Raw genomic sequence first — 13,760 nt, 5'->3', positions numbered from 1 at the left:
TTTAATTGAAATCTTGCTATCAGTGTTATATCTTTTAAAACAGCCGCGAAAACTCCTGATAGGAAAGGGTATTGTTACATAAAAATTCGCATCAGCCAGACTATAAAGGGCGTCAGTGTCATTCAAAAGCCGTTTCCTGATCGTCGAATTACACATGAAAAATTCAACTTTTTGTCTAACAATCACTCAAGATTGTTTTTGCATTTGTAATTGGACGTTAAAACACAATCAATCAATATTTTTCCAATATTAATGTTTTTCGAACCAGTCAAAAAGACTTGTTTCCTACTTCCATTACCGATAAAAACTTATAACTGGTCCATCATCATTGAATCCGTCTATGTGAATTTGAAGAAGAATTAAGGATGACTTTCTCACATATCTGTCGTTCAAATCTACCCTGGATCCAAATTTGATCGTGTTTTCTTCGTTAGGTAGATTAACCATCATGATCACTCTCTCTCTCTCTCTCTGCTCTCTCTCTCTTCTCTCGCTCCCTCTCTCTCCTCTCTCTCTCTCTCTCTCTCTCTCTGTTGCTAATCGTATTTTAAGAGAGGAATGACAGCATAAGAAAATATTTCGCTTTGTTTTCAAAACATATCAGTTCATTTTCTAGAGAGGAGCAAAAACTTCCTATCAGATGGACTAATTGAAAAAGTTTCCAATTGATCTGTATTGGAAGAGATCTCGACCATTATAGCAAAGCTCATCTACAAAACTTCGGCCATAATAATTTCCCATAGGAATGAATTAGAACGCTAAAGACTTATTTAAACATTAAGTGAAATTTCTAACTTCTCTTCACATTTATTCGGGGCGATTTCTTCAAAGAAGAATGATTACCAAAATCGATATGTCCTCTGTAATACCTGTAACCTATGGCCACCCTTTTTTTCATTTTTTCGAGAGGTGCGTTGCTTCTTCTGGCAATGATGGCAATTATTATTGAGGTTCTTTGAACATGAAAATTCCAACGAGTCATAATCATCGTATTTTCCACATTTTTCTCTTACGAATGCTAAGTTCGAATAAAAATTGCAGACTTTTTCTATAATTGTAGCTATAATTATGAATGGAAAAGGTAGTAGACATCAAATAGATCCTTTAGTTTATAATAAAGCGATAATTAATGTCTACTGACATTATGTTGGTTACGCTCTCTAATTCCCGTTTTTATTTCGTCGTCTTATTCAAAACTTTTACAAACAGTCAGTGCAAATGATCACCAAAGGTAGAAATCGCTAAAATTGGAATCTTAATTACAATCTGAAGTCTGGAACCAAATGCATAATTGAGCCGACCCAGAGTAGTCTTCTTCTAATTACCTGTTTAATTAAGCTTCACTAATGACGTTCATTAAGGTCCCAATCTTACAATGGCATTTCGTCATTAGTAGACACAGCTGGTTTTGTTTACCACTCCTAAATAAGACGAATATTTCATATATGTGCAAGCACAGGTAATTTTCAATTTGAAATGCTTTACGTATATATATATATATATATATATATATATATATATATATATATATATATATATATATATATGCGAAAAAACATTAGTGTTCATAGAGAGGAATATTTCGTAGCAAATAACTTCTTTGAATAAAGGTTGGAGTCACCTGCTTTCTTTTCTCCCATATTAGAAATAACGACTCTCATCTGCCCTACTGTTTATACACTTTTGCTGTCACTAATTATACACATAAACTTATAGAACTAAAGGGATTTTATGATTGTGCTCCACGAATTCATATCCTGCTGCGCTCATTGAAGCAGCTAGAGATCAGTCGATGGGGAATCATCGTTACATGATTTTATTTAGCTTGCCTTCTGCGTCTGTCTGTCTGTCGTCTGTCTGTCTGTCTGTCTGTCTGTCTGCTGTCTGTCTGTCTGTCTGTCTGTCTGTCTGTCTGTCTGTCTGTCTGTCTGTCTGTCTGTCTGTCTGTCTGTCTGTCTGCTGTCTGTCTGTCTGTCTGTCTTCTCGGTCAACTTACAAACTCAATTTTCGACCTGTTCCCTTCGCCCGATGGACTTTAAATTTTGCATGAATTCTCAATTCCAGTGACAACACAACCTTAAATGATCATAGCTCAGCAGTGACCTCTAATGACCCTGCAGCGAGCTTCCCAGTATCTCAGGATTTGTAGTAAAGTCTTCGGATATCTCACAGCTTTTTCGACTCTGTTGAAAGGTTCATAACTTTAACGGATTTTTATACCTTATCTGACTGGATATGAATTTCCTTAGCTACAATCACAAATTGTTTAAAATTTCTGATAAAATTAAATATAAAACAAGAAAAAATAATAAAAGAAAATTTAAACATGCTTTTATTAAAATGCATTAAAAGTGCAAAAATAATTTTTCGAGACAGTAACATTTTCTTACAAATTATTCATGTCTACAAAAATAAAAGTGTAGACGGCATACATGGAAGGAAGTGCTACAAGAATTATTTAATCGAATTGAATAAGGATTTTAGGCCAAAGGCCAAGCACTGGGACCATGAGGACATTCGCGCTGAAATGGAAACTGACAGTTTAAAAAGGTTGATAGGTGTACAGGAGGAAACATCGCAGTTGCCCTATGAAGCAATTGTTAAGGGAGGGTGGAAAGCAGATGGAAGAAAGAGAATATTGAAAGGAGGTATAGTAAAAAAAAAAAAGAAAGCTATAGCAGATAAGACCTGAAGGCACGTCTGCAAAGAACCATTAAGTAATGCCTACAGTAAGGCCTACAGTGCACTACCCCCCTATGGGGCTACAAGAAATGAAACGAATATGAAATAGTTTCTTTGTGTGTCTACTTATAAATTTCTGTCACTTATACCGCTGGCGACGTTTTTCATCTTCAAATATATTAAAATAAATATCGTTAAATACACTCACACACACACACATATTTATATATATATATATATATATATATATATATATATATATATATATATATATATATATATATATATATATATTATATATGGCGTCGATAGAGTATCAGGAATTTATCAAGAAAGTAGTAGGAGTGAAAAGCGAAAACGTTGTAATTTCCAGTGGGATCATTACCTAGCATTGAAAATTACCCTTTCAACATGAATTCACAAATTCTTTTTGCACAGTTGGAAAACTTTAACGAGTTAATTGTAAAAAGCAGGAATGAAAATAAACAAAGTTGTAATCGTAGCCCTAAGGGAACAATATAACGGTAGTCTATTGAAAAGAAGTTTACTCAGAAAAGACAAAATAGAGAGAAACTCTACTATCAAGACATCGTTTATTCTGGAAAAAAAAAAGGTGCATAATAAAGCGAGAAATCTGACCCTTTACTTCTCTCCATCTCCGAACTTATTGATTCTTGACTTCTCCACGGTCTCTTTTATTCCCTAAAATTGATATTGTGTCCGTTAGGACATCCTCACCCTTCTCCCCCCTCCACTCCCATCCTTCATGTCACACCGTGACGGTTGGGGCCGAATTTCCGGCGAAAATCGTCGTGTCTTCATTATTTATTGACCGTTTGGCGTCCAGGATATAACGTCTTCTTTGGCTAATGCTACCTTTCGAGACCTTTTTTTTTTTTTTTTTTTAAGAAGAAGAATATATCATAATAAAGTATGTTTCGGGGAGGGATATCTCACTGGAAGTGTTTGTTTTTTTTTTTGTTTTTTTTTTTTTTTTTTTTTTTGGCGAGATGATATAATAGTTAGGAAAAAAAGGGCATTAATATAAGGTTTTAAGCTAAGATTGCCTCAGCTTCTGTTTCAAACAGGGAAATTAAAATGTAAATTATTATTAAACGTGGAGGTTTATGCTATCTCTGTTTTCATTTAGAAGTTACGGTAAATATTCTCAGTCAATTCGTTTGAAGCCGTCCTTGATTGTGGACGAGCACGTTGTTTACAACCAATCATACATCGCAATTCAAATTCATCGGCCAATCAGAGACGAGATATAAACATAAAAGATATCGTGTGAGGAAATTTACCGTCAGACTCACGGAAACCCCAACAGGTGGGAACAGTCGTTCCATTTCTTCGCTAATCCAGAGTCCGGTGGGGAGGGCAACCTGTTACCGTTAACGTTAAAGACCCGAATGATGGAGGGAATAAAAAAGGAGAGCAAATGGCGCCACGTGAGCGAAGAGGGGACAAACTCCCCTCCCCCCTTATTCACTCGCTGGGCCTCGTATAAATGACCCATATGAATAAATAATCAAACACATTAAACAGACACCGACGCCGTATTATGGGGAAGCTTTTCCCGGAATTTAAGGGTTAATTTACGGAATTTTATTTGGATCTCAATGGGAAGGTAGGCATAAATACAATGAAGATTTATCCGTCTAGTTTCCGACATGGCGACGGTGAATCGGTTTCAGTAACGTAGCATTTTACCTGAAATAATGGTTCTCAACATGGGGGGTGTCAGCAATTCCAGGGGGCGCTAGTTCCAGGAAAAAAAGTATAAATTCTCTAATTATATTCGTTACTCTCTTAACAAGAGTGAGGAACTAATATTCAGAAATTACTGAAAAAATGCAAAAGTATCGCCTTATAACGTTAGTGTCTTAAGTCTGCTCCTCTGGTTAAGACTTTTCGGACTCTAAGGATGTTTAGATCCTTGTAGTATCTTTGCAAAGCTGCATTTTCCTCGCTCGTTGCTCTCAAGACCAAATACAGAAAACAGGCTGAATGTTGAAGGAGACTGACGCTTATTCACTCTCCGGTATCAACCAAGCATTCAAGATCTAGGAGCTAAGAAGCAGTGACAAGTTTCTCACTGAAGTATACCATTTTATGTAACTAAATACAATAATAGGGTCGATTTTGTACACTTTTTCCTCTTCATAAAACTCCTTGATATTATGAAGCAATTACGATATTGTTAAAAATGAGAGAAAATGCACCTTTTGTAACCCATATATTCAGGCAGGCATTTACGAAAATATTACAGAAAATAGGATGAAATGGGGAACTGGGGACAAAAGAAAATTGCCTATCTCGTCTTTCTGAAAATACCCTAACATTCCCGGAAAAAATTGACGTAGGGATAAAGTAGTGTAAAATATAAAAACGTGAAGATAAGAGACTGAGAAGGTGACAAAAATGCATCGGCCATGAACAGAGGATATGGGTTTCGCTCCGTCTATTGGTGTCATAAGTCCTTTGGTTTTATTGCTCCGGGGAAAGGGCTCCTCTTTCCCTCTATTACGTGGAAGATCGATTTTGTGATGGTTGGAAATTGTCTCTCTTCAATTATAGTGGAAATATTTATATTTTTCCAACTATCGTTTAAATCATGGGTTCTTTACAGGGGTATCCATACCCCTCGGGGGTATGAGACCCACATGCTGAGAGTATGGGGCTTGGTTCTTTGGATATTGTATAGATTTCAATTTTAATATGTCAATGTAGACATGGGTACATTTTGTAAATAAATAACTATATAAAACTAAAAATGCTTTTGATTTTATTGTATGCTCTGTTCCTAACTATTCATACCTGCAGTATGTAGATAACTAAGTATATTTAGTTGTATTGTCAACAAATAGGACTAAAGTGGACTTAATTAATCAAAAGTTTTATGGAACCATATTGGGTCATTCATTGGGGGTCTAGAGTCATCAAAAGGTTAAGAACCGCTAGGTTAAATTAATAATATTTGTCCTTGAGATTCCAAATACAACAGTTTTTGTTTTCTCATTTTTAATTACATTTCATATTCATCATTTCAGTAGTGGGATTTTGTCTCTTCGGCTCATGTGAAAACGAATAATTATATAATCCTTAGCACTTTGAAAATATTCCAGGATATCGGTTGTTATTACAATGTTTTATGTTATATTATTTGTTCTTTTAGTTTTACATTCAAAGCTTCCCCTTTTATGTCAAAAATACGATGCGGTGAGTGAAGGAATTTCTTATATAGTTTAAAAAAACAGAGAATAGATATGGTTGTAGCATAAAGGTGTTGGGGATATTGACATTTAACATCTAGATATCACTGTACTGCAAGACAACTAATGTTATTCGTTTTTTTGTAGTCTGTACACATTTCGTTTCCCATCAATTACCTTAGAGGAATACGAAAGCAAATGGATAAGTAGACATGTGGGGTCTATTTTTTACCACTGACTATTTACCTTAATCCTAAGGGCAAAACCGTGGTGCCTCCCTTTGCAAGGTCGACCATCAGTGTTATTTTATGTTAAAACATTCAGGGCATTTGATCAAACTTTACTGTTAACAATATGAACACGAAGTTTATATTCCGTGGTAATGCGAACACTTTTGATCAAATTGGTTTTGGCGATGCACAAGAAAATGAAATTATAGAAATTATTTGTTTAGGAAAGTACAGGAATTTCACGATAACTGGTAGTTGGAAACCGGATCATGGATCTCTGAAATGTAAATTACCTTAATCATAATGATTGAGCACCAAAAATGATAGTTCATTATCGGAAATGGTAATTTCATTCAATTCTCATGGATTTAGAACAAAGTGAAAGATCATGTCTTTATTAATTTTAAGGATAATATAGAAAACAATTCTTCTTTTACTGGTTTAGGGCCAAGTACTAAAGACTCTGTCTTCATGGATTTAGGGCCAAAGAAGAAACTCAAGCCTTTATGAATTTATAACAAAAAACGAAAGATTCTGTCTTTGTGGATTTAGGTGGCCAACACCAAAAAAAGATCATGCCTCTATGAATTTGTGGGGGCAAAAACGAAAATATGGCCTTAGAAGTACTGATAATGGGCCAGTGACTTACAAAAAAGAATAATATAAAAGGAGATAAAAAAAGGGGGAGAGTATGTTATGCTGTTATACAAGAATCTCGATAAACCTACGAATATTTTTACTTACTATACGAAAGTGATGCGAATGAAAGATGATACTACTGTTGGAAATAGTTAACATAAGTATATTAATACCTTTCCGTTAAAACTGTTTCTCGGGAGACAACGGAAGCCACAATACTCTACTCGAAAAGAACAATACAGACATTTGGAGCTTCTCTCCTCTTCCCTTTTTGTTCTCTCTAATAATGTATTCTCTGATTCATTTTGTTGGGAAAGGTTCACGGCCTTCAGGGCTATAAGTGATTCACTCAGTTTTGTCTTCTGGGGCCTATTCTTTCAGGTCATTACCCCAAAGGAACACGGAAGCAAAAGGAAAAGGGGGAATACTTGGCGTTTTTTCGCTTCTTTGTCGAAGATGGGGATGCCAGCTTTTTTCTTCCTTTTTCTTAATGAATCTCCGCGAATTAATGTTCACTTCCACTATCTTCTAAATCTTTCGAGCATAAATTAGGAATTTGAGTGAGGATGGCTAGACTACCGGGAGATATATATATATATAATATATATATATATATATATATATATATATATATATATATATATATATATATATATATATATATATATATATAGTGTGTGTGTGTGTGTGTGTGTGTGTGTGTGTGTGTGTGTGTGTGTGTGTATACAGTCCTAGGTATAACTGAATCACGAAAATATGGAACGTGATGAATATATAAATAAAGGGAGAAGACAGGAAGAAAGTGAAACAGCGAAGTGGAGGGAGGCCTTTCGACTACTGTCCTTTACTTATCTCCACTCCGCAGTTTCACTTTCCTTTAGCAGAGATCTTTCTCTCTCTACAAATTATATATATGCATTTCAGATGTGAAGTCTTAGTTGTTAAATATTAAAGCTCCAATGAAAGCCAGACAATTACCAGAATCATGAAAAACCTCCAAGTGAAAGCAGTTCCTCCAAACTGCGAACACTGTAGTGCATTTCTCTCCAAGCTGTTTCTATATGGTTTAATATTGCAATGATTAAAGAATTCAGTTCCATGTTTTCCATTCGTAAGTGAGGTAACCTATTATCATTTTTTTGCAGCCAAATGTAATTAATATATCGCCAAGAGCTTTGAAGTAACGCGTCAATGAGTCTCTCTTTCCACTTAATTCAAGCTCAATATTTACGTGTTACTTTTACTCTGCATAAATGTCAGGCATTCTTTTCGTTGCCCGAATAGACTTCGGGTCCGGAGGTATGACAACGCTATTATATGCAGCCCTCGATTTAGAATTAGATTCCGTGTTTTTTTAGGAAGTCGGATATTTAATTATGAAATGTTTTTGCCTGCCGTGTGACGTTGCATCAGAGGAGTTTAATTTCATTGTGCCTATGAATTTTTTGTGATCATAAAAGTAACGTAGTTTATTTTATGATGCTTTGTGAACTATATTTGATGCTAATGCAGATGCCAATATTAAAATAACGTAAGGATTGATTTCACTGTGCCCTTGAGCCGAGAACAAGGGCAAATGCCCTGAGTTCGACATATGAAAGCGGCGATCGACTAAAAGACGTCATGTCTACACCGGGAATTTCACTATCAGACATCATTGTGGAACATGGAATTTGTTTACGAGAGCATTTCCTAGTTTTGTTCAGTTGGGGAGATTAAGGTCCATTTATGGGACGCACTGTTTTTATTGCATACTTGTATTTAACCTGACTTCTGTGTCTGTCTGTCTGTCTGTCTGTCTGGGTAAAACTTTTGACTCAATTTCTAACCTGTTCCCTTCGTTCGATGGACTTGAAAGTTTTCATGGTTACTCAATTCGGGTGACGATACAACCTTAAATGGTCAGGTGGTGACCTCTAGTGGGCCCTACAGTGACCTCTCCCAGTATCTCGGGATTTGTATGAAAATCTTCAGATATTTCACAAGTTCTTTGACTCTGTAGAAAGGTTTTATAACTCTACGGATTTTTATACCTTCTTTGACTCTACAAGATAATTTAGTAACTGCAGACTTTTCTAACCTCCTTTGGCTCGACAAGATATCAATTTCGTTAGCTATGATCATAAAATCTGTTACATTTTCTCAAAAGCTAAAACAATACTAAAAAAAAAAATAAAAAAAAAAATAACTCTTAAAGACGCTCGTATTGAAATAAACTAAAAAGTGAAAAATACATTTTTTTGAGGCACCAGGATTTCTTACAATTAATCAAGTTTACAAAAATAAAAACGTGAGCGCCAAATATGGAGGGAAAGGCAACGAGAAATGAATAAATATATTTCTTTCTCTTGCAGCATTTCCCTCCATGTAAAACATCACATAACAAAACAGAACTTGGCACTGCAGCAAAAGCCGCCCTCCCCCCTCCCCTTTCAACTTTACGAGTCACGTTTTTCCTGAAAGTTCAGGGGAAAACTTAAGTAGTTCGGACTTTCGCGAACTGCTCAGCCTAACAAAAACTTGTCTCTGCTGATGTTTGTGCCTCGAAATCTAACCTAACTTTTTGGAAATGGTTCAAAAGCCGTAAAAGTCATATGAAGTAAAAGAGAAAGTATTACAAATAAACTGCTTTGAAGAAAACCTCAATCAGACGAGAGTATGTTGGCGAATTCAGCTGTGAAATAAGTGTTTAGAGTTGCTGAAATTCAACAACCCCCTTTTCATTATTAGAAAGTCGACTCAAATAATCTAAATTTTTAAAATATTATTTTATAAGTTATAGTAAGGTATGAGGCCAGACGAATTTACCTAGCACTGAGCAGGTTGCCTTACGTTAGGTTAGGTTATATCCAAATCCCAAAGACTAAGATATTACTGGATTCAAAGATTTTTATAAATTTTGGAAAAGGGAGCGAGGGGAGAATTCGGAAGCTCTAGCAAGAGAGAGACCACGATGAGTTTTCAAAAGAAAGGAATCATCATATGTTTGAGGTTGTTTTGTCATGCCCATAGGTTAGGTTAGGTTAGGTTAAGTAAAAATAATGTCCATGGTGTAATTTGGGACTGAGAAACGTAATTAGGTTATTCTCAAGAAGATTATGTAGTCAGTTTTTAAGATCTGGTGTCCCGCTTTCTCAGGGAAGGTCCAGCACTCGGTTACAGTTTGGGAATATGATTCCGGGTGCCTTAAGAAGAAGCAGTCAGCCCAGTAGGTAAATGAAAATATTTTAAAAAATCAAATTTGAATCATGAGACTGAGGCAGTTTCAGAGTAAAGGAATTATTATCGAAAAAAACAAATGTGAACGAAGGTACTGTAAGTTTTTTTATTAATTACGTCCGTCCTATAATTGCCTTTTATTCTCTGTAGCATAGGAAAAACCATGCAAAAACTATTCACATTCGCCTACTTATAAGAGTCAAGAGCCTTTTACAATTATATATTTTACTTTGACAGGTTATTAATATTGCAAATTATGATGCTAACACTTTTTGAAAAATCAGAAAACCCAGTTTAATCCTTGATTCTGTGTAAATGCCGTAACAGATTGTATATCACCTGAACCATAGTTAAATGAAGGGCGCCATCTAAACCTCTCCCCCCAAAAATCCGATAATATATGAATAAAGATTAAAATCTAATGAAATACACAATGCATTATCCCATCTAGCCGAAAAACGACGGAACATGAATCACACGAATCAAATCAAATGAAGATGAGATACAGAGAGCAACGTATCTCCTGCAGGGATAAACACGCCAGACACATCTGATCCATAACCGCCCATCTCTTCCTTCCTGAATGTCATATTTACTGATCTGAGAGTTAATCAACCACATCAAAACTCGATTCAGATGAAAAGCGCTTCCCATTTACTCAAATCAAAGGATTGCATTTTGATGCGCGTTGCATTTCATGGCACAAAATGCATTTTTACTTTGACATAACTAGACACCTCTTTGCCGGCATGATGAAATTGGAAGTCTGGATTGATCCATAAATTTCATAGATTTGATTTGAATTCGTTTTTTTCATCGGAGATGTATTTAGCCCATGACGAGACCAGACTGGAATTCACCAATTGCTATTTCCTAGTTATTACAGCCATACGCATCCGTCTCCTATCAGTGTACGTCTTTCTTCCCCTTTCTTTATGATAATTCGCATCATTACTTATTATACAGATGATCAAGAACTGATTACTCCACATAAGTGTTATCCATACTCAGACTCATTGCTAATATTAGTACTCACTAAATTTCTTATTACAGTCGCTCTTATCTATACAACTACTGATTATATCAGTTTTCTTTTGCAGATGGAATCGTTTTCGAGATTTTAGTTTTCTGTAAAAGAAAACTATTGAGATGGCTTCGTCTGTCCGTCCGCACTTTTTCCTGTCCGCACTTCTTCTGTCAGTCCTCGAGATCTTAAAAACGACTGAGTGAGACTAGAGGTCTGCAAATTGCTATTTTGATCATCCACCCTCCAGTCATCAAACATAGCCTCAGTGGTTTTCATTTTACATTTTTTACTCTCTTATTAGTCAAATAACTTCTGGCTACAGATATTGGTGGCAAAATGCAACTAACCATAGCCCTTCACATGAGGTGCACTGACGGCACTAAACCCCTACAGGGTATAGATAACGTTAGTGTACCACGAATATTATGCCCTGGGTACTTCCTAACAAATCTACAGAGACATAGGTTGTAAAGTATTTGTGTTCAACTTGACAACCTGAAAGTTTAATGGTTGATTTTGAAAGAGCCTCTTATGATACTATCCAAAATAATTTTCCAAATGCGAAAGTAACCGGATGTTCGTTACATTTAGTCAAAAATATTTTCCGAAAAGTATCTGATTTTGCCCCTAAAGGGCGCTAATGATTCGGAATTGAACGCCTTAGGTAAGTGCTTTTGCAGTGCTCGCATTTCTTCCCCTTGGGAACGCTTTTGGTGCATCTGAGGAAGAGGAGGAGGAGGAGGAACTAATCGACAATAATGATTGGCCTCAAGACCTGATTTCCTACTTCGAAACCCATTACATTCATTGGGGGGGTTAAGAGGCAGGAACCCTCGCAGACGAACAGTCGCTCCAGCATTTCCTGTGGATGTTGTGTGAAATGTTCAAGAACGGACCTTGAATACTTTACCAAACACCAGCAATAAGGTAGAAGGGTTCCATAACGCCTTACAAAGTTGTGTCAGAAACACCCACCCAAATGTTTGGAAGCTGATAAACATTTTAAAAAGCGAAGAGTGTCTAGCGAAGACGAAAAGAATTGACCTCAAACGAGGCTTAGAAACTTCCATGAAGAAACGGTACAAAGATATTTATGTAAAAATACAAAGGTTTGTTTCGATGTACGATTCTCAGCGTCAATTTGACTACTGCAACGAAATGCATTCATTCTAAACTTGAATTACAGCTTTATTTTCACTTTTATTCATTTTTAAATATTGCCATGAACTTGCATCATTTTGAAATTGATTGTAACTTGCATTATTTTGACCTTAAAACTTTATTTTCCCTTATATTTACTATTTTTTATATCTTGAATATTGCAGTGAACTTGCAGTCACTTTGAAAATGTATTATAACTTGAATTGATTTTACCAGATTTTTCTGTTATAAATAAATAAGCTTTTATCATCATACTTTGGACATACTCTATTAATTCTACGGCAACAATTTCTTGCAGCAACAATTCCTTGCAGTAAAATACCTTGCGGAAAAACGTCCTACGGTGAAAACTCCAGCAGCAAAAAGTCATACAGTGAAAACTCCAGCAGCAGAACGTTCTATGGCAAAAAGTTCTACAGCAAAAAGTCTCGCAGCAAAAATTCCTACAAGAAAACTTCCAGTGGCAAAAAGTCCTACAGCAAAAACACCAGCGGTAAAAATTCCTACGTCGAAAACTCCAGCAGTAAAAAGTCCTACGGCAAAAACTCCATTGTTAAAAAGTTCTACGGTGAAAAGTTTAATGGCAAAAAGTCCTACGACGAACACGACAACGGCAAAAATTCCTACGGCGAAAACTCCAGCGGCAAAAAGTCCTATGGCAAAAACTCCGCCAGCAAAAAGTTTTATGGCAAAAAGTCCTATGGCAAAACCACCAACGGCAAAAAGTCCTATGGCAAAACCACCAACGGCAAAAAGTCCTACTGTGAAAATTCCAGCGGCAAAAATTCCTACGGCAAAAACTCCAGCAGCAAAAAGTTCTACGGCAAAAATTCATACAGTGAAAACTCCAGCGGAAAAAATTGCTAGAGCCACAAATAAGATAACTTGTTTAAAAACAAAAGAGCATTAAATGAAACAGTTCCGTAGGTAACATTAAAATGCTTAAGCTGCTTACAAGAACTCGATTGATGAGGCAACGGAATCTTCTCTCATTCAAGAAAGTGGGAATCCTTTCTTCCATTCCAAAAATGGCCAATCGCCAAATGGCAAAAAACGAAATTGCCAGACGAGGAGGAGGAGGAGGAGGAGGAGGAGGAGGAGGAGGAGGATGATGGAGGAGGTGGAGAGGAAGGAAGCAACAATGTATTTTGGAGCAATAAGAAGAAAAAAGTAAAAAAGAAGAAACTTGTTAATGAGCGAAGTTGAAGAAAGGTAAATAGAATTTGGGAGGAGACCAGACACCATCAGCAGAGGATTACCGGTTAATGGTCTAAAGAATTCAGAGGAAAAGACTCGGAGTCAGTTGCCGCGGAAAGGAATTTGAAGAATGGCACAGTTTCTCTATTATTTGCTATTAGCAATTATTTGGCGGTAGTACGGAAATGAGAAAACCGTGGGGCGAAAAACGGGAGAAAACGTGCGAAACCGGCCGGAAAATAAACACAGGATAATAATATTGTTATAAATATGTATCATTTCGGTAAGGAATGTCATTTTCGGATGAAGATTGTAATAATAAATACTTTAATCAATAGATTTTCGTATTTTTTTCAGACTTTAATCAATAGAATTTCGTATTTTTCAGAC

At 36.0% G+C, this 13,760-nt stretch overlaps 1 protein-coding gene across 1 annotated transcript in view; it reads left to right on the top strand.

Annotated features, from left to right (window-relative positions):
* The window catches only part of LOC135200706 (uncharacterized), a 57,808-nt gene extending 44,768 nt beyond the window's left edge, over positions 1–13,040 (top strand). The window contains exons 2-3 of the mRNA XM_064229314.1: positions 11,646–11,676; positions 12,472–13,040. Coding sequence (XP_064085384.1) covers positions 11,646–11,676; positions 12,472–13,040 — 600 coding nt within the window. The remainder of the gene's footprint in view (positions 1–11,645; positions 11,677–12,471) is intronic.
* The last annotated feature ends 720 nt before the right edge of the window (positions 13,041–13,760 follow it).

This window comes from Macrobrachium nipponense, chromosome 27 (assembly GCF_015104395.2).
Source record: "Macrobrachium nipponense isolate FS-2020 chromosome 27, ASM1510439v2, whole genome shotgun sequence".
Lineage (NCBI taxonomy): Eukaryota > Metazoa > Arthropoda > Malacostraca > Decapoda > Palaemonidae > Macrobrachium > Macrobrachium nipponense.
Note: the sequence above shows the minus strand (reverse complement) of the source record. Positions and strands in the feature narration are given on the sequence as shown.